Source organism: Sebastes umbrosus, chromosome 9, assembly GCF_015220745.1.
Source record: "Sebastes umbrosus isolate fSebUmb1 chromosome 9, fSebUmb1.pri, whole genome shotgun sequence".
Taxonomy (NCBI): Eukaryota; Metazoa; Chordata; class Actinopteri; order Perciformes; family Sebastidae; genus Sebastes; species Sebastes umbrosus.
Genome location: NC_051277.1, coordinates 27,425,716 through 27,447,747, shown reverse-complemented (window position 1 = coordinate 27,447,747; position 22,032 = coordinate 27,425,716). Strand labels below are relative to the sequence as shown.

Below are 22,032 nucleotides of genomic sequence, written 5' to 3'. Positions count from 1 at the left end.
ATATTAATTTCTCCCTTTTGGTTTCTGACTTTATCTCTAAGGAGAACACAGGACGAGTGATTTACAGAGCTACTGTGTGTATGCTGTAACAGAAAAAAACAAAAAAAACAATTTAATATCAGTTGCACTTGGAAGCCAGAAATCTTCCCACCTGGCTGGTGAGTCATTGCAAATCTATTGCAGAGGAATATTTGGCAGATATACTGTGGTCATTTTGTGTTACGGGGCTATAAATTTCTTAACTTATTATCCCTTTAAAAGAGCAATGAGAGCTTTCACATGCTTTCCTGCACACACACCGGCATCCACTTAAGGACAGACACACAAATGCACACAAATTAGCATAGTCATGCACACAAACACGCTTGCACACATCAATTATGCTGTACAGACACAAAAGTATACACACACACACACATAACTCACACATAACACACGCGCAACAGTAGCTAATTAGTCTTTGTCTCCCTGGTTTTGTATATTATCACTAATGTCGGGGCCCGGGGCGTTGTTCTGCAAGCTCAGCAACTTTTCTCGCTGCATCAAACCCCCAGAGTTTCCAGGCAGAGGAAAAACATAAAAATATTATCTGTTGTGTTGCAAACAATATGAGTCACAAGAGCAACAATAAGGCAGCTGAGGGAATAATCCTCGACGCTCTAGCAGGGAAGGCAGAATCACAACAGTTTTAGAAGGAAAATAGCATTCAGCAACTGCAAATGAAGTCGCAACAAGATAGTTAGGCATTGTTAGCTCAGACGTAGGGTTTTACATGCTGGATGTCTTAGAACGTACTTTTTTTGGACAATGTTGATGAAATATTGTGATGGTGAAGACAAACAAAGTTAAAATCAAGTCCATTAAATTGCGTAGCCCCGAATCTTGCCTCATGTATCAGAGTGTCTCATTATGCCATCACTGACAAAACATTGTTGACCCAGTCCAAGCTCTCCAAAAGACAGAAAAAAGTCACACAAAAAAGTTGAACGTGATGTAACAGGCAAAAGTGGAAGAAACACTGGGAGAGGAAATTCAAAGAGAGACCCCCTCCTCAGATGTTTGGTGGTGCGAAGGTCGACGTAGATGGGGAAACGTAAATGGAAAGTAGTAATGAGTGCACTCGATTTAAAGAATGATCCAACCAAAAAACCCAGCCCAGTGTTGCCAACTTTTTTCCAATGAAAGTAGCTAGAAGCACTAGCTCCAAAAGTCACTCACAGGTACTGCATTTAGCATAAAAAATATGCTCAAATCATAACATGACAGACTGCAGCCCAACAGACAACAACAGCTTGCAGCGTGTTGACTTGACCATGACTTGCCCCAAACTGCATGTGATTATCATAAAGTGGGCATGTCTGTAAAGGGGAGACTCGTGGGTACCCATAGAACCCATTTTCATTCACATATTTGGAGGTCAGAGGTCAAGGGCCCCCTTTGAAAATGGCCATGCCAGTTTTTCCTCACCAAAATTTAGTGTAAGTTTGGAGCGTTATTTAACCTCCTTTGCGACATGGTATGACATGGTTGGTACCAATGGATTCTTTCGGGTATTTAGCTTTAAAACTGAGCCCGCTACAACCTCAGAAAGACTGATTGCGTTATTGTGTTAAAGAAATTAGTGGCGTCCAAACAAATTTGCGTTAACGCGTAATTATCGTGTCAACTTCGACAGCACTATTTATTTTCCTTTTATTGTCAACATTATTTGGGATTCTTTTTTTTGGGAATGTTTGGAGACGTTTTAACAAGCCAAACTCTTGACACGGTTTAAAATGTGCATTAACTAATGTACATATGACCTGAAAAACAACCACTATTAGCAGCCAATGGGAATTGCAGTTCTGCTTCACAGCTCTCATCCTCACGTGCCACTAAGCAATGGTAGGGTGTTAATTGAAACAAAGATCACACTTCAGCAATGAGCACAAGGAAGCCGACTAATTAGAGCACATATCCTAAATAAACATTTAGTAAAAAGATAGTATTCAGTTACGATAAATAAATGCATAATCACACTGCTTTGTCCTTTTTGTGCCCTTGTGTGTTTGTGTTCAGTAGCTCACTAAACAGGAAGCAGTCTCGACGGCGCGATGACAAGTTGCTTCCGCCCCTCCTGTCCCCCCTCTCTGACGATCCCCCTCGGAAACGAACCTGTGACAGCAGTTCCTCTCTCAGCCAGGAGAGCGGCGCCGCTGGGATGCTGCCCTGCTCCACCTCTTCCACTTCCACTTCCACCTCCTCTTCCTCACACAGACACAGGAGAGGTGAAGGCAAGGGGTCATCATCACATGCAAGAAATGGCATTGTAAGTGTTCAAAAATACTATTACTGTATATGTCATCATTTACATAAGGAAACTTGTACTTATCGAAATAATACACCACGTTTTCAAGAGATAGTCCTGCTGTTCAACGTACACTCTAAATGATGATAACTTAGACCTTAACATAATGTGTGTCTCCGTGGTAGATTATTGGCTCTGGTGCTTCATTCTCCACACTGTGATATACTGCACACTATGTTGGAGGGATAGTAGGCCAGTGGTATTATCTCCTTGCAAAATTGAGTTTCTCACCCGACACTGACACTGTTCCAAAAATAACTCTTGAGTTAATGACATGCCAGGTATGAATCTACAGCATGACACACATCTCCACTGATGGGAGTCATACAGTATTTCCTTACTTGCAAATTCAGGAGCCAAAGTCACTAAAATCTGTTATGCAAGTGCTTTGTTCAGTGGTGGAAGAAGTGCTCAGATTTATTTACTTAAGTAAAAGTAGCAATACTGTAGTATAAAATACTCTGTTACAAGTAGAGCCAATGCATTCTAAATTTTACTCAAGTAAAAGTGCATAAATGTAAGTACTGTATCAAGATATACTTAAAGGGATAGTTCAGGTGCTTTGTAGTGGGGTTGTATGAGGTACTTATCCATAGTCAGTGTATTACCTACAGTAGATGACGGTTGGCACAACCCCAGTTTGAAGAAACAAACAGGAGTTACCGACACCGGAGCAAAGCAATGTACTGCTGTGGACGGGGCCGGCAGCAAAACGAATGTCAGCCACCTAAATGTAAGGCCCACCTAAAAAAAAAAGACATCCGTTCAAGTGCACGCTATATTTAGAATATTTTCCGATGGCGTACTGAACTGAAAGTGAAACGTATCTATACTGTTTTTGTCATCTGAGCTTGCCGGCTTTGGAGAGAGCATAGATAAGTTTCACTTTCATTTCAGTGCCACGTCGGTAAAGAGAAGGAAAGGGCTGCTATTTTATTTTTTTTAGGTGAGCCTTTCTCTTAGGTGACTAAAATACGTTTTGCTGCCGTCCCCATCCACAGCACTCTATTGCTTTGCTCTGGTGTCGGTGTTCCTGTCTGTTTCTCATTGTAATACTATTCTGACCATGGATTTAATGCCTTCTCTTTTTCAGGAAGTGGATACCCACGGCGAGAAGCCCAGCGCAGACGGTTACCATGCCAACGGACAGTCAGACTCGGAGGTGTGGTCGGAACCACTGACGGAACCTGCCGAACCTCGGAGGCCAAAACTGTCATTCAGCGACACGTATGTAAAAATACAGTTTATACCACACACACTTGTACGCATTAGCTGACACTTGTACACATTAGTTGTGGTGGAAACTGACTGCAATAGATTCTTAGTTGATGCTTGATCTAGCAGCATGATTTATAAACACATTTCTATTCTAATCATCACTGTTGTTCATAAGACCTCGCAGTCTGTGCGTAACTCCCCTGATGCTTGTATAAGTAATCCCTCGATTTCCTGTGTTAGGAGACAGCAGGTGTCTCCTCTTTACATGGAAGCATGTCTTGATTGTTCCACTGTATAAATGACTTAATGTGTTTTTGCATCCGAAGATTTGTGTTAATTATGCTGTATGAGTTTGCTCTCTGAGATAACTGAATACATTCAATTAAGACAGAGGAGAGATTTCTCAGAGAGTTTGCTTTATTCAACTAAAGCATAATAACTGTAAACTCTGTGTCTTCATTGCATTTTTCATGGAGGCTGACCAGACTGACTTTGACAGATGGGTTGCTTTATTGCACCAAAGATTATTTTATGGTACAAAACAGAAAGAGGGCACTGCCCCTCCCATGTAAACACTTTAAACTAGGACTGTCAAAGTTAATGTGACAATAAAGCATTAACGCAAATTTGTTTTAAAGCCACTAATTTCTTTAACACATTAACGCAAATTGCGATTTTTAGGTTCTAGCAGGCTCAGTTTTAAAGCTAGAGTGAAGAAACTGGTATTATATGAAACTACAAAACCTAAGGAATCCATCGGTACCAACCATGTCATACCAGCTTGTCCAGAAGGAGGTTAAATACGCATCAAACTTACGCTAAATTTTGAAAAACTGGCATTGCCATTTTCAAAGGGGTCACTTGACCTCTGACCTCAAGCTATGTGAGTGGGTTCTATGGGTACCCACGAGTCTCCCCTTTACAGACATGCCCACTTTATTATAATCACATGCAGTTTGGGGCAAGTCATAGTCAAGTCAGTACACTGACACACTAACAGCTGTTGTTGCCTGTTGGGCTGCAGTTTGCCATGTTATGATTTGAGCATATTTTTATGCTAAATGCAGTACCTGTGAGGGTTTCTGGACAATATTTGTCATTGTTTTGTGTTGTTAATTTCCAATAATAAATATATACATACATTTGCATAAAGCAGCATATTTGCCCACTCCCATGTTTATAAGAGTATTAAATACTTGACAAATCTCCCTTTAAGGTACATTGTGAACAGATAACAAATCTGTGATTAATTTGCAATTAATTACAATTAACTATTGTAATCAATTGAGAGCCCTAATTTAATCATCAAAATGTCTGGCAGATGGGGGAGTGAGTGAAAAGCTTGACAGCTCTAAAACAAGCAGTTACTTATTATTTCCACCATGATCTTATGTTTATAGTAACGCATTCTAGAGGTCTTCACTGGTCCAAAATGTTTGTACCCGATCCAAATTATCAGTGTGACTCACAGGATGTAGACTATGTGTATAAGCCTGCCATTAGCCGCCTATTTTAGACATAATTCTTTTCCCCTTCCCTTCCATCCCATCTAATTTGCAAGGGCACTGTCGCTGCATCCTGTGCTTAGCGCCGTCTTAGACGATTGTAATTGGTTTAAAGGAATACAAACTTTTTTTTTCCCTTATTGCAGAGTTATAATGGCAGTATGCAGCCATTTTTTATGAGTGTGCGAGTTAAAATTTCACGATGTCGCATTCATGCAAGTGTATTATCATGATCATTATCATTGGTTCCACCGTCGTCACACAGTGCGGGATTCGCCTGTACATAGCAGCATAGAACTTTATGAAACTATCCATTTAGCTGTAACCGTGTTCCAAATAGCGGTTTATAGCTGATTATTTTAAAAAGCAAAATGAGGAGAGAAGAGGAGGATGCTGGTAGGGAGGGAGGGAGGGACAGCCAGAGGTTCCGACTCTAGACACCACTGATGATGAAAGTGCAGACAGGAAGAGACCGACTGAGCCAGTGAGGAAAAACGTAAGAAAAAAAAAAAAGTATCACTTTCAACAACAATGGCTGACACAGTACCCGTGGTTGCGGTACGAGGGGAAAGTTATGCTGTGTGTATTATAGGCAAAGGTCATTGGTTAAAACCATGCTGTACCAAAAAAGGGTGCGACCAAATCATGTGCTGGTGTGACCTACTGAGAAAGTTGGTTGCACCAGTTCGTCCAGTGGAAAAGTTAGTCATGAGGCCAGACCTCTGTAGCGGTGGCAGCATGGAAATAGGTCTGGCTATACAAGACCAGCCATAACCTGACATGCATGAATACTTTAAACACACGGTCCAAAAGGATCCCGAGGATAATTAGACCTGATGCGAAATGCTGTCGACCTCGACACTGACAGCAGCATGACCAATTAACAAGCAGCTGCGGTCAGAGAGAATAGCAATATATGCCATTTCCCCCTGAACTTTACAGTTCACACTGCCACCAGACCGCTGAAACTAGCCCAGACTGTTTTCCCACACCATCATCATCATCATCATCTTCTCCATTCACCACTCGGTTTCCAGCTCAAGACTGCTGGCACCCTTCGATTGGACAAAACCTCTGCTGCTAAACAAACATAATATAATGTAACACACTCCGTCTTGAATCAAAAACCACATTTTTTCTCCAGTCCTCTAAATGATTAAATGATCACGATTATTTATTATGATTATTGATATATTAGGGACAAAGTATTTTTATTGCAATTTCAAATTTAAATAAACAGAGTGCTGCTTTCACTTCCATGTTGTGCTTCATTCCAGCTGTCAAAAACCCTAAAGGTTGTCCTTTTACTTTGTTATTGTTATCTATTGTGGTTATATATATATATAACAACACACATTTCAAAAGATAAGGAAATAAATAATTGCATTTTTTATTTAAATAGTTGCTTTGATTAAAAAAAAGATTAGTAGTTCTGATTATATATTAGAAGCTGCTTAGAGCTCGTGTTAGGAAGTTAAACCGGTCATAATTCCCTCTCTATTATCTATTTTAAATTGCTGTGAAAACGTCTCCTTCAGACAACTGGATTTATTCAAGTTTCTCACCAAAAACTACATTTTACAAGATTACATTTTGAACATGATAGCGTTATAATCTACCATCGCCCAATACTCATTATGTAATGTGCTCAATGGAACCTCCGTTAACAGAGCTCTTCAGCTTCGTGCTGTCAGCAGACGAGCCGGTCGTTGATTACTCTGAGCAGCATCATGGGAATGAATTACAATATGATAAGTTTCTGAAGTTAGTCATTCCAAATGTTTTAAGGTTGTTTCTCCACAGCGTATTCTGGATTTACAGTTGTGACAAATTACAGCTCTATGTCTTCTTCACTCACACTGAAGAACTTCTACGCCGACGACATGTTCGGCTTCGGTCGGCTGCTCACTGACGGCTCATCTCTAGCTGTTAGTTTAGGAAGCGGTTGATTTATTCAGCAGAGTTTTCTATGAGCGGTAGCATTTTAAACGTCAATACTGCAGGCGATCATGTTCATTTAAATTGTGGGAAGCCAAAATCCTGATCGCAATTAATATTCGATTCATTTCGCAGCCTTAAACACAACTTGTCTTATCGTGAAACAGCTCCTCTGATTTGAGGGAGGATAGCCATCATCATATTAGATATTTTAAAACAACACATTGATGAGTTGTGTTATAGGTGGGGGAAATATCTGTAGCTACCTCACCATTGGTCCAGTTATGTTGAAACCTGGAAAAATGATACATCTTGTTACTTATTTGTCCCAAAGGGTTCCTGCATTATTCATGAAACAACATGTTTTGTTGTTCTACTCAGGTTACACTAAGCCTGAGGTGTGTATACCTAAGTAGGCTACTGTATATATCTCACTGCAAGCCACTGATTATGTAAATCACTCTGCAGGAGTTTGGGCTTTTTTAGTTTTTGTTAAACGACGTGTCAGTGCAAACCTGCTATTTATGCTCTTTTTCACTGTGCTGTTCCCAGAGTCCACAGTGCAGACTACTACATGCAGGAGGCCAAGAGACTGAAGCACAAGGCCGATGCTCTGGTAAGATCCCACAAGTCTTTCTGAAAGACACAGGTTACACACACACAAACACATTTCCACCTCCATGCTCGAGCACACTGCAGGAGGCAAAGAGAAGACCGACACACAGACAGCAAGAAAATGATTTGAGAACACATAATGTTAACATCTGGAGTCTAGCCTGTAATTATGTGTGCACTCGTTCAGATGCGTGTGCCGTCGCTCATATGTGTGCTCAGCAGCGAGTCTCCGAAGAATGAAAATCTATTCCACATCAAGTACTGTACGGTATAATTTGTGTTATTTATTGCACCATTTGTCTCCAAGGGAACATTGCATTCAAGGACTGATGATGTCTGCAAAATTATACAATATCAAAAGAATTATCTGATCCCCTCCCCGAACAATGAAATGAGATTTATTTAACTTGTTATTTATCTTGTGTTTACGCGTCGTTTCCTCACAGTTATCTGGGGATTTGCATCTTAGCAGGAGATTATTCAAAGAGCGCGTCTGCCACAATGCTGTTAAGACATTGCTTATTCTGTCTCTGTCTCATTCGAGTCTTCTTCATTTCTGTCTGATTTTTCTCACTGTCACATTTCTGCTTCTTCTCCGTCACTCATTTGTCTCATTGTCTCTCTGTTTTCGCTCTTCCTCCCTATGTGTAGATGGACAAATTTGGTAAAGCGGTGAACTACGCAGACGGCGCCCTCTCCTTCATAGAGTGTGGGAATGCGATGGAGCGAGATCCGCTGGAGGCCAAATCACCATATACCATGTACTCTGAGACTGTGGAGCTAATAAGGTACTGGATGGATGGATGGACAGAAAGGTGACATTATCAAGGGATATAAAGAAACAGGACTTAGTAAACGTTTCATTTTACAAGTTTCTAGTTTCCTAAAGTTTTTGTAGAATGAAATTGATGATCTGTATGACTTCTTAGGAAGGTTCTGTCAAAGCACTGTGTCATTTGGCACTAATTAGATGTTTAAAGCTGAAGTGGGTAGAATTGGACACTATGAGACAGGTAATCTTAAAGAAATCATGTGCCTCTATGTCCTCCGGTGCTCTTAATGGCATCTGCAAGATCAACCAATCAGAGCCGAGCTGGAGCCTTGCCGTCTCTGAGCAGCTGTCAATCACTCGCGAACTCCGATCAAACAGTCAAACTAGGCAGCGCTGATCAAATATGAATCAATATTATGTTACTGTAATGCCTATTTCTTTCTTCAAATGTTTTCAGAAACATCTTGTAGTGTACTGTTTAACTGTAAAATTAGAACGTTTGTGACCCGGCAGCCATGTTAAGATCAGTTGAGGAAATATCAATCACTCTGAAAACATTTGAGGCGAGAAATAGTCATTACAGTAACAGAATATTGATTCATATTTGATCAGCGCTGCTTAGTTTGACCGTTCGATCAGAGTTTGCGAGTGATTGACACCTGCCTCCGTTGAATGAACAGCCAATAAGAACACTTTCTCTCTGAAATGACCTGTGATTGGCCAAAGTCTCCCATCACAGGCTAGTTATCTCTCTGAACACTTGAATTATAATATGCTGAATGGTTATTATGGAATTTTTTGCCCAATGAGGCCAAAAACATTCTGCCTTCTGACACTTTAAATTGAGTGGGAGAGATAATGTTTTACATTTGTGATAAACAATTTTCACTCAACCCGTGACGTGATCGATACGGTCATGTGATGCAGAGAAGACGTATTGCTTGAGTTTACTTCAGTGTGAACAGTCTGCTGGTAATGGCATATTTAATCGTTAATTTAGTACGCAGTATGTAGTACATACTCACTGAGTACGCAGTACGTTAGTATGCGATTTCAAACACAACCTTGACCATTTTTACTGTCAAGATCTTCGCAGTTCTCTTGAGGAAAGTTTTCTGGAAATTAACAACTGCTTATTACTGTAATTCCCTGATTCTTTCCTCAAATAAATGAGTGGGTACTCACCATGTGCACAGTCTAAGCACATTTCCCTATAATTATACGTCTCTTATCAGCCTAACCTTACTGACCTGTTGCAGATAGACGCCCATTAGTCAAAATAATACTCTGCGGTTGCATTTGTTCACCTCTCTGCCCACAGAAAATCACTTATCAAAACTTGAGTTTTGGAATAAAAACTAATTAGCATGAAGCCGGTGCTTTATTCAGAACATCTGCACTCTCCAACATTGTATGTATTTTTTTTTATCTTTGTTGTCTAAAGCATCACAGACCTGCTAATGAGCACAGTTTAACAAGTGTTGCATTACAGGCTCTCTGCTGTTTTCCAGCCTTTCAGAGCTGTCAGTGTAGGAAGTCACTAAGTGCGACTTTAAGAGAGCAAACTGCGAATAACAAATGGCTGCTTCCTTTGAAAGCTGACAGCAGGGTGCTGTAGAGGGAGAGAGTCTTTTAACTGAAGGACTCAAGTTCAAGCCCTGCTTGTCTGCACTCATCCATCCTGCTGAAGTGTCCTTGAGCAACACGCTGAATCGTCGCCAGCTGCACGGCTACTGATCTGTGACTCTGGCCTTTGACCTCCCTGAGGAGAGAGCAGGAGAAAGGACAAGATTTTTCCTACAGAGATCAATGGAGTATAAAGGTGTTACTGCTCCCCCCTTGATTCACCTGTCACTGCTGAGTTTCATTTTGACTGATTAACCGCCCCGCTAAGCAATCAGCCCGGGTCACCGAGGGCACGAGGCAACAGCTGATCCCTGCAGCATTTTTTGAATCAGTAACCAAAGGATGCATTTATCCTTCCGCAGAGTCAGATAGAGCTGACCTGTAGCTTGTCTTGCCTAAAGGCACTTCAGTAGAGTGGATGCCGGCTGTCAGCGAGCTGAAGAAATTAATTACTAACTGCCGTGTCACTGTTTTTATGTGCTTTATGCTCAGAAAGAGCAGCTCCTTCAATTAACCTTGATTTACTAATTAAAATGAACCTTGAGTATAAATATATTCACTATCGTGAGAGAAATAAAGTGTGTTTACATTTCACGCCCATAAATCAGTGAAAATGTGTGAGATGAGTAATGACCGTCTCTCCTCTGCAGGTACGCCATGAGGTTGAAGAACTTCACCAGCCATTCAGCCACCGTCGCTGAGAAGAAGCTAGCTGTGTTGTGGTAGGATTTTCTTTTTATCTGTGTGTGTGTGTGTTTGTGTGTGTGTGTGCAAAATACAGTAAGTGACTGGGAAGGATGGAACCTGCCAAAATCATAAATAAATGACTCGATAAATAAATATGTTATTAAATGTAATGAAACATTTAAATATAAATATAAAATAAATGCAAAAATAAATGAATAAATAAAAAATAAATGCAAAAATAAATAAATACAAAAAATACAAAAATAAATAAAAAATAAATACATAAGTAAATACAATGAAAAATTAAACAGAAGAGTAAATACATAAGTGAATTAATACAAAGATAAATTAATTAATTAATACTACTTTTGTCGCACTGACAAAAGAGGGAATGCTTTGAAGTTGGATGCTAAAAACCATCTTGCCATGTCTCAGATGGCAGGACAGGATCTGACAGTCACAGCATTGAATAAGAGAATATGATAGGTTTACTGTAGGTGATGATACACTGTCGACCTGATGGCAACGACGTTGACAGCGACCGGCATAAACACAGAGAGGCAGCTGAAACTCCCAAAATTCATTCATTCTTTCAAATATCTGCCATCCGGATAGATGGTAGCCTTAACGGCAGGGTCGGTGATCTTGAGAAACTAGCAAGAGTATACTAGATTTAAAAAAATGATCCATCCTAAAAAAAAACGCCCAATGTTGCCAACTCTTGTTCATTAAAAGTAGCTAGCAGCACTTGCTCTGAAAGTCCCTACATCTAGTGAGAAAGCCACCAAGTCGGCAACACTGACAATCCGTCCCTTCAGGACCTCCCTCCAAAGCCACTCCCCCAAAGTTATCATAATGAACATTAACAACGAACGTGGCTATTGTTAGTACTTACAGCTGTCAAACTAGCAGCTTGTGGAAGACTCTGGTGATGCACAATGAGTGCATGGGCAGAATGCGCGCAGGCAGATAACCCGTCCAATCATTATATTCAGGACAAATTAAATGATTAGACAGGCTTATTACAGTCCTGCGACAGCAACAGATACCCGATATTTTTCTTTTTGTCAGAGCATTTGATTTATTGATTGCTGTCAGGATGTAATGACAATTTCAAATAACATAACGAAAAATGTTTCTAAAATCTTTACCAACCCTACCTCCAAGGGCTATTACACACCAGGGGCGGGATGAAAAAACTACATGAAAATGCAAAACACTCGCCTGTGAATATTATATATCTAGGGTTAGGGTTAGGGTTAGATCGTAAGGAGTGGATCTGGTCTGAGCTACTTTGAGCCTTTGTCGAGGTTGAAAGAGTACTTAAGTTTGCTATCCTGGTTCAGACCGTTCAGACTACACAGCCTCTGTATTGTTGTTTCATAAATATAGGCGCAATTCAACCTGTTCCGCACAACGTGATTGGTTGATGCCTTCATTTGCAGTGCAAAAGCTCAGAAAATCAACCTTGTTCCGAAAAGAAAATAACGTCGCCTTTTTGCTGCATAGTATTGGTGTGAAAGGACTCATGACAAAAATAAAAAAGTTTGAAAAAATAATATTGACATGCAAATTAATCAATTGCATGAAAAAACACTGCCGGTGTGTACCCGCCTTTATTCAGATATTCAATAAAGCCCATTAAATATAAAAATACAGGAGAAAGCCTATAAAATACTACCATGTAAACTAACATCATCTATTAGAATGTAAAGCTCCTCTAATGTTGCTAAAACCTTTGTCTTCCTCACTCACAGTGATCCAAACATTTTAATTCCTCTGTGCGCTCCGCTTGTGAATTGTAAATTCATTAATTCACAAAGATGTAGATTTTTATTTTATCATACACTAGTACTGTATAATACATTTCCCACGTTCTTTACTTCACTGAAGTTCTTCCTAATCCGTGCGGACACGGCGGGGCGTGTTTGATGTCCGGGTGCGTTTTTGTGTGAATGACATGAGAATAATATTGAGGATGGAGCTTTAAAGGGAACTCGTACAGCGGATTCATCTGCCTTCTCTAATGGTTTTGTTTCCATAGTAACCGCTGTCTGTCTCTGCTGTATCTGAGGATGTTCCATTTGAAGAAAGACCACGCTGTCAAGTACTCGCGGTCGCTCATGGAGTACTTCAAGGTAACACACACTCACACTCACACTCACACACACACACACATTTGGACACCGACTTTATTTCCCCTCTCTCTCTCATTTTCTCCCTCTGTGGTTGAAAAACATGAAAAGCCAATTACAATCCCTCAAATACATTTCATATTCATTTTCATGGTGCCTGTGCATTAATTTTGCATGACGTTATTAAATTCCATTCTTTCTCTTTGATATTAATGTATTAATTAGCTCCATCAATCATCGCTGTGGATTGTTGGGGTTTAATGTGCTTGTTTTGATTAATTATGTTTAGTTTAATTAATTACTGAGGATGTCATTATCACAGTGGCGCATTTGCATTGATGGGATTGGATTCCTGGGAAGGGGCTGACTGGGGGTTTAGTAGTGCGTGTGTGTGTGTGTGTGTGTGTGTGTGTGTGCGCAGGCTGTGTACGTGTTGACACAAAGAAAATAATAACTGAAAGCAGTTGGAGCAGTTCATTTTAACAGAGAAACAGCACAAAAACAGATCTGTAATATACTTATCCACATGACACATTAATGTGGATTTTATAAGTGCTTGTCACTGGGTAACATTCAGAAATTATTGGGGCAAATTGGTGGCTCAGTGGGGTTTGGCTCATGTTATATTAACATTAATATTTAAGCCATTTAGCTGATTCTTTCGTCTACAATCATTTGTTATATCACAGATTAAATGAAGGGTTTACAATTTGTATGTATGGAAAAGAATGGCAATAGATATTAGTCACTCTATATTTGAACTCACTGTATTTGTAAAAAAAAAAACGTTATTTTAAGGTAATTACTTCAAAATGAATTTGGTTAATATTGCTTTTATGCCTTGTTTTATTACCATTTAGGAAATAGCAGATTGCAAACAGCCTCTTGGATAACTCTTATTGTATGAGGTACTTATCCATAGTAGGTGTATAACTTACAGTAGATGACAGTCGGCACGCCGCCAGTTTGGAGAAACAGACAGGAGTTACCGTACAGAAGCAAAGAAATGTACTGCTGTGGACGGGGACGGCAGAAAAATGTATTTTAGTCACCTAAAAGAAAGGCTCAGCACCGTATTTAGAATATTTTCTGATGGCAAACTGAACTGAACGTGAAACTTATCTACCGTATTCTGTTTTTGTCATCTGAGCCTGCTGGCTTTGAAGAGAGCATAGATAAGTTTCACTTTCAGTTCAGTTCCCCCGTTGGAAAGGGCTGTCTGACGGCAAGATAAAGCGGTGAAAATACTCTAAATATAGTGACTATCTATACTATATACATGTCAAGTGTTGTGGAAGTTGTACACAAAACTGTGGATAAGTATGGATAAGTAGCTCATACAATCTCACTTCAAAACACCGGAGCTATCCCTTTAAATAAATAGACAAGGACTTCGACATTTTGTGAAATATGCTTGCTTGCTTTATTGCTAAGAGTGAGAAGAGAAGACTGATGGCACTATCTTAGCGGTCTGCTAAATACGAAGCTTCAGCTAGCAGGCTGTTTGCATACCTGAGTATAAAGGGGAAAACAGCTAGCTTGGCTTTGTTAAAGGTTAAAACACACCTGCACATAACTCCCTGAAAAAACACAGCTTGTCATTTTTACACTTTGGATTTTGTACAGATTAAATAAACAAAATATAGCATGTTAATTATTGAGCTTTAGAGGTACTGGTTGGTGTGAGTATAAGAAAATATTGATACACAAGTATCGCGATATTATGTTTTGCAATACTGTATCGAAAAATGCGACAGCAAAAATGTGACAGCATGCTGGCATACCTGGCCGCTATTCTATAGAGTGACTTCTGACATCATATGTAACTAGAAAAAACCTAAGAAATCCATTGGTACCAACGTATCAATCATTTCATACTTGGATGTCGCGAAGGAGGTTAAATATCGCTCCAAAGTTAGGCTAAATTTTGGCGAGAAAAAACTAGCATGGGGATTTTAAAGGGGTCCCTTGAACTCTGACCTCAAGATATGTGAATGAAAATGGGTTCTATGGGTACCCACGAGTCTCCCCTTTACAGACATGCCCACTTTATGATAATCATATGCAGTTTGGGGCATGGTGTATTTGAATATTTCTGCATACTGGGGTCCCTAATCAGTCTTGGAATTACATAAACTGGGTATCACTGTAAAGCTGAGACTCTTGTGGAGCCCAATTGTATTCATGTGTGATGACGTTAGTCCCCATAGTAGCCATTTCACATCATCACTTGTTTTTACTCAGATTTTATACATATGGTGGTGTGTTCTTTGTAGTATTACAGTTTTCCTTAAATTTGAAGAAAATCGCAATATATCGCCTTGCTTACAGTATCGCAATATATCGCAATATATTGAATCGTTACCCCTGTATCATGATACGTATCGTATTGCCAGATTCTTGCCAATACACAGAACCTACTGGTACGTTGATTTTGTTACCTTCAGATGGAGCCAGACTAGCTGTTTCCCTGTTCCCAGTCTTTATGCTGAGCTAAGCAAACCGTTTTTTTGTCTGTAGCTTCATATGTAACAGACAAAATCTATAAAATACGACTTCTGGTGCATGTTACAATTCCTCCTTGTTCATTCTCTAGTCTTTCTTTCCTGTATATCTACTAAAGCAGATACTATAAGCCATAAAAACATATTTTAATAAATTTGTCTTTCTCTGACCCAGAATTCAGCCAAGAGTTCCCACCAAGCGCCGTCTCCCTGGAGGACCAATGGGAAGTGAGTATACACACACACACACATGCAGTATCACCCCCCCCCGCCCCCCCCCCCCCCCCCCCCCCCCCCCCCCCCCCCTCCCCCCCTTCCCCCCCTCATTCACACAGATAATTGAGAATTTATAATTCATCGGAGCTCTGCTGCAAAATATCACGGCGCCCCTGACAGCCACTTGCTCAAACAAACCCCTCAGGAAGCAAATAAAGGGATTGATTTGTTGTAGATGTGAGGAAGGAGACGACTGGAGGGGCTGCCGAGTGCCGGCTGAGAAGGAGTGATGGAGGGAGTGATGATAGATGGAGGCGGAGAGGGGTGGAGGAGCTGTGGGTGTGAAGCTAATGAGTTTGGACAGCTCTGACGCTGCACAACAGCAGGACTGGAGCTCAGTGTGTGTGTGTGGGAATGAGGTACAAGTCGTTGGGTCAGCGAGGGTCAAGGCCACATCACAGACATTACATCACTGCCAGAACCACACACCCAGCTGTGCAAGGCAGGGGGAGCAGTTTGTACTAGCATGACTGATGTTACTATACAGTGAATAGCAGCAATGCCACACACCCTCACACATTTAACACTTTTTATAGCCTTAAAAGGATAGTTTTGATTTTTTGAAGTGGGAATATATAAGGTACTCATACATAGTCAGTGTATTACCTACAGTAGATGACGGTCAACACGCCCCCAGTTTGGAGAAACAGACAGGAGTTACTGCACAGAAGCAAAGCAATGTACTGCTGTGGACGGGGCCGGCAGCAAAACATATTTTAGACACCTAAAAAAATCAATATCAGTTTAAGTGTATGCTATATTTAGAATATTTCAACCACTTTACCCTGCACTTTACCTTTCCGAGGGCCGTTATCCATGTTCTCTTCAAAGCCACCGGACTCCTTTAACAAAAACAGTAATTTTATGTCTTAGAAAACGCAAGAGATGCTGGTCTACCACTGCGTCGATCGGTTAGTTTGTTTGTGTTATTGTTTGACTTTGGTGAATCCAAACTAATTAAAACACCAGTCACACAATAACACAAACAAGCTAACTGACTGAGGCAGCGGTAGACCAGAAACTCCTGTGTTCTGCGAGGTAAAATTACCGTTTTTGTCAAAGGAGTCTGGTGGCCTTGCATTTCAAAAAATCTGAACTACTTAAAGGCCTGAAATTATCACTCCTTTGTTGTATTTGATATAGTTCCCTGCAAAGTCATCCAAAACAAAAAAAACTGTTATTTAGTTTGACTAATAATTAATGTGCAGCATTATAAACTTTAACATACTGTAACCTTATTTTGAAAACCAGACATAGTCACACGTGTATACTTCAGCTAACTTCACCAAGTCCGTCTCTAGCTCTCCCATCAGCTCCGTTCTCTTTATACATCCATGGTCAACTCCATCGGGCCGTTTGAATGCATTTAACATAAATGTCAGTATATGGGTGCTCTACAGTTGTAGCGTCGGCCGATTTGACCACAGAGATGAGAGTGACGGCCGGCTTGCTGGTCGCAATATGATAACGTTTCCTGTCCATAACAGAGTTAGACTGCAGCTTTAGCCATGATGTTTAGCTCTGCTTTTCCTGCAATGTGTGAAACCCAAAGTGTTTCCATATTTTACTGTACGCGTAGTGTTGACCACTTTGGATTTAATATGCGAGGGTGCAGGTTGTATCCACGCCGACCCCCCAACGTTTTCTACTTTCTCGTTTCGGCTGACTGTCGACTGTGGTTTGTTTTGGTTGACGGATATGACATCACGTTACCCTGACTAAAAAAAAAAATTTGATTCTCTGAGATTAAAGAGGCAAATTTACGAGGAGAACTCAAAAAATTTATGAGAAAAAAACTTGAAAAAATAGTGTTTTAATCTCAGAATACGCCGTTGTACTTCCCCATACCCACTTAAAGATAATGCTTTTCTTGTTTTGTGCTGTTGACAGCAGTCAAGCTCTTTTTAGCGGTCTTATCTTTAAAAATAGAAAAAAACTAATGAAGACAGTATTCAGCAGACACATCCTCGACGCCAGTAAGTCTGTTTGGAGAATATGTAACAACTTAACTCTTGGCTGACAGACTCCAGTGCACACTTTCCTCTTTGTATGTTATCAAGTAACTCAAAGGCCCCCTCCAGCATACAGAAGCTCCCTGTTTAATTCTCATGGTGTTACTGGGACTCACTGGCTCTCTGTATTTCACAGGGTCAATGGGACTCCATCTCCGCTCTCACTCAGCCCCTCCCCAGCCAGCAGCGGAGGAGCAGGAGGAGGATCTGGAGGTGCCCCGGGCTCGTCAGGAAGTGTGGCTATTCCCCAACGGATTCACCACATGGCCGCCAGTCACGTCAACATCACCAACAACATCCTGCGGAGCTACGAACACTGGGAGACGGCTGACAGACTGGCCACTGATAGCCAAGGTAGGACTACAACTGACAAATGACTCACTGTACTAAACTGCTGTTTCTTCTTCTGCAATAGTAAAAGCTGTGCTCCAGAGGTTTTTTTCTAACACCCACCTGACTGCAGGCGTTTAGAAAAGAAAATGGAAAAGCTTTTATAAATTGGCTATATGCCCAGTCACACACAGCAGCCAGATGAATATTTATGTATGTCCAAAGAAATGTTGTGGACTATATTGCCAAGTAAATAAAAGAACAAGTGACAGTTTCGCTAAAAGCAGTTTGAAAACTTTGTTTAAAAGTGTGTATAAGACAGAACTGTTACTAATTACACTGTAAATGATATCATTCTAACGGTGAGGAATTATGTATAGAAGAGTTTTTCTCACATGTTTAGAAGCAGTAGTCAGACATGAAATAGTCCCTGCTCATCTAGCTCCACTAGTCTGACAAACATATCAGAAACTTTTCCACACTATTCTCTGACCTAATGCATCTTTAAAGTCCATGACTCCTTCCCTCACCTAAACAAAGCACCACCATCACTGTATAACTGGATCCACTAGACTAACCAATAGCCACTAGTTTACAATCCCACTGGTATGAGAAAAGTGTCCTGAATTATGTCCCTTGACCTGTCTTACCAAAGAAAAGGGGATGGCTACAAGAGTGTAAGAGTGCAGTCAGTCTACATGATCATCAGGTGGGCACCCTCTCAATGACTGCTTAAATGTTAAAATTTTCCAACCGGACATCGTCAGCCCAACAACTGCCGATTGCCGATATATTTGCGCAGGTGTGTGTGTGCCCTCTCACCAAAACGTCTTGGTTAGTCTTTCCAACAATCACCAATTCTGGTTGGGTCAAGTTAGATGTGAAAATATGCTGGCTCTGCACTTTGTTTACCTCCATTGTTTCTCTGGCCCTGAATGACCACTTGTAATTGGATCTTACTTCCCTGCTCTGTATGCAAAAAAACCTCATAGAAAACACATGACTACTACAGCAGACCTTGCAACGTAATATTATTGGAATGTCAGTAGTATCTTACATATTCGTCAATTTGGGTACATTTTATCAACATAAAAGTACAAGGTTATTGTGTCAGCTCTGTGTAGAGCACCAGAACAAAAACACAGACGCATCACCGACATTATGATAATAATGCACTTCCTGTGCCTAGTCTGATAGTCTATAGGCTCTCTCTCTGCCGGCTGAGCAGCAAAACTCGCTCAGAGGCCATCCTTACCATAATAACACTACTTTAGGAGCAACGGAAGTCAGCGGTTGGTGGTACCATGGTTTAGCTCTCTGCGGCTCTCGTTACCGCAGTTTCACAAGCGTTCTACGGTGGCCTTCAGGTAACGTACAAACGTGAAAGGTTCTCTCTAGAGCCAGTGTTTAGTTTGTCCGTTCTGGACTACTGTAGAAACATGGCGGAGCAACATGGCAAACTCTGTGAAGCGATTCTTAGTTTCAGGTTATTACACAGTAATGAAAACATAGTTATGAATATTATATTCCATTTCTACTAATAGATCCCCCTAAATGTTACGCACTGGTCTTTTAAAGTTACGGTTGAATTTTCACAATAAATGTACTTTTACCTAAAAAACAAACAGTCATTTGAGGAAAGTGTTGTAAACCAAGTTCAGATAGTGTCTCGTTTTGGATGAATTACTGACCTGACTTTGCCTTTTCATACCCATCAGAAAAAAACAGCCAAACTGTAGCCATGTGTTTCATTTCAGCAGCAGCAGCAGCAGCAGCAGCAGCAGCAGCAGGTACACTAAACCTCAGTAACTGTGTCTCTCCCTCACCCTCCTGTAGAGTTCTTCCAGGGGCTGGACTCGGTGATGGAGCCGTTGAGTCAGCAGAGCAGCATGACAGAGCTGGTCCGATACATCAGGCAGGGACTGCACTGGCTCCGCTTAGAGGCTCACCTGCTGTAAGAACTGGACCGGAGCCAAAATGTAAAAAAAAAATTAAATGGGCCTGGGAGCTAGAACTGGGATAACAAGTGAGATGAGACTCATGACGATGCTTCGGTTCCCACTGGGATCCTTCAAATGACCCGACACCTCCCACAGTAATGTAACGACATAGACTGGGTGGATTAATTGGGCTGGAATTCACCTGCAATTAGGACTGAGCAGTAATTAAGTTTGGGAATTTCAACTGTGAATCGCAGAATACAAATTAGCACATTAAACATTTGGCTGATGCTGCCTTTTTTGGAGCAACTGTACATCAGTGCAGGTTGCTTAAATTCCTAAAGGGGCGATAGATGTTACAAACCTCCCTGAATAGAAATGAGAAGCAGGGAGGAAAGCTAAAATATATTTTTTACTAAGACAGGATCATTTTCAAAAAAAGATATGTGAGAGGCTGATGTGATTAAGGAGGCTGAAGGTAAGGAAGGAGCTCAACAGAGGCTCATCCGCTCCAGCAGTTGCCCAGAAACGTGTCTGTGATTGGGACTAGAATTAAAGCCTCGGGCTGATATTGATCCAAGTGGAGGACCGGTCCAATCCATTAGATAAGGACCACGCTGGTAAAGGAAAGAGGCTCAGCTACAAGCACTAGAACTGAATTAATGGAGGCTGAAGTTCGTCCTCTGCTTCTGTTTCAGTCAGAAGCTTTTGATATGTATTCCTTCAGTAATTTAACAACACACAGTAATTAGTCACAGGGATACAAAACGGCTCCTGAAGAACGACTGCTGAAAAGTCAACATCTGTGCCGTCAAATTTTACATTTTTAAAGTCATAATCTTTAAGAATTTCATCACATAAAACTACATTTTGTATACTATTTATGGCTGGCATTTACTCTGCTATAGCCACTCACTATTATACATACAACTTACTAAGTTACTTACTTATATAAGTTACTACGAGCAGACACGGACTTGCCACCGCAGTAATGTCGGCGCCGCTAGATGGCGGAACACAAAGCGGTCGCCGGATTCGTCTATAGTAGTTTGTTTTGTCAGTGGCGGAGTCCGCCATTCCTGTGCTGGATTTGAATGGTGTACCCATACACTAGGGTTTCACAGGAAACAGTGCACGCACAGGACAAAATATGGAAGACCAAAGATGCCGCATGCATATATGCAATGACATTATATATGTATAGTTACAGTGATAAAGACGACATCACATTAGCAATGTAAACGGATACATAAGGTGCTCTTCTTCTTCTGTTGTAATTCTGACAGAGCAGCTGCTCAACGCTCGTTTGCTGCCCCAGTGATTAATCAACGTGTCATGGAAATTCCGTGACCAGCATTATTAAGACATTCTTAGTGTTACCACCAGTAACCACAGGTGTCACTAAATCAATCATGTCTTAAGGGTTATAATTTAAAACCTGGATTTGCTTCGTAATTCTGGATTATGTTCTGGTAACCACAAGAAATTACATTGCTCACATTTATACCTCTAAATGGGGCGTTAATGCGTTAAAGAAATTTGTGGCGCTAAAACAAATTTGCGTATTATTATCGCGTTAACTTTGACAGCCCTAATATTAATACAGTAGCAGTCATACAAGGGTTTTGCCTTAATAAGAAAGTCTTACATCGGCAAAATCAAAGAATCAAAGAATAAGTGAACAAGATAATGAATTTGACATTTGATGCCAGCTTTTCATACATGACAGTTTTTGATACTCGTTGCCATGGACACATTTTGGTCCAAAAAAGTATTGAGGTATGCTACTACCTCTTAATGTAGTAGCCCCTGGTGTAGGGCTGTGACACTAACATTTTTAAAGCTTCAAATACATCTATCAGTATCAGAATAGCCTCACTTTGTCCAGCTGCCATCAAGCAACTCAACATGTGATCTGGATCAGTAGAAGCTCTCAGATCTCAGATGTACAGCCTCGAATCAAGATAACCCTAACATTAAGCTAGCTAGACTGAGGATAACAAGACCTGGTCAGGTAGCAGTCCGGGGAGTTAACAGCTCAGCAGAACAAGCACTCAATTCACCGGTCCTACAAATGAGGGCTTTCTTCCATCAAAAAAAGGCATTCGTCTGGTTCTTCTCTTACTG

The 22,032-nt window shown here is 40.7% G+C and overlaps 1 protein-coding gene and 1 long non-coding RNA gene across 3 annotated transcripts in view; one reads left to right on the top strand and one right to left on the bottom strand.

The window, feature by feature from the left end:
• aff2 (AF4/FMR2 family, member 2) overlaps positions 1-19,995 on the top strand; it is a 211,308-nt gene extending 191,313 nt beyond the window's left edge. Inside the window, exons 18-26 of one of the 2 annotated variants that reach the window (XM_037780205.1) lie at positions 2,062-2,308; positions 3,441-3,574; positions 7,561-7,624; positions 8,275-8,411; positions 10,672-10,743; positions 12,753-12,846; positions 15,523-15,575; positions 17,772-17,989; positions 19,802-19,995. In XM_037780205.1, the coding sequence (XP_037636133.1) occupies positions 2,062-2,308; positions 3,441-3,574; positions 7,561-7,624; positions 8,275-8,411; positions 10,672-10,743; positions 12,753-12,846; positions 15,523-15,575; positions 17,772-17,989; positions 19,802-19,923 (1,141 nt within the window). In that variant the 3' untranslated portion in view covers positions 19,924-19,995. Of the gene's footprint in view, positions 1-2,058; positions 2,309-3,440; positions 3,575-7,560; positions 7,625-8,274; positions 8,412-10,671; positions 10,744-12,752; positions 12,847-15,522; positions 15,576-17,771; positions 17,990-19,801 lie in introns of both variants that reach the window. The other variant, XM_037780204.1, reaches the window with a different exon arrangement.
• On the bottom strand, positions 9,758-10,596 carry LOC119494370. The gene is made up of 2 exons (XR_005208184.1): positions 10,244-10,596; positions 9,758-10,157 (listed from the first exon to the last, which is right to left on the bottom strand). It is a non-coding gene; the product is annotated as an uncharacterized LOC119494370 (long non-coding RNA).
• Positions 19,996-22,032: the final 2,037 nt, after the last annotated feature.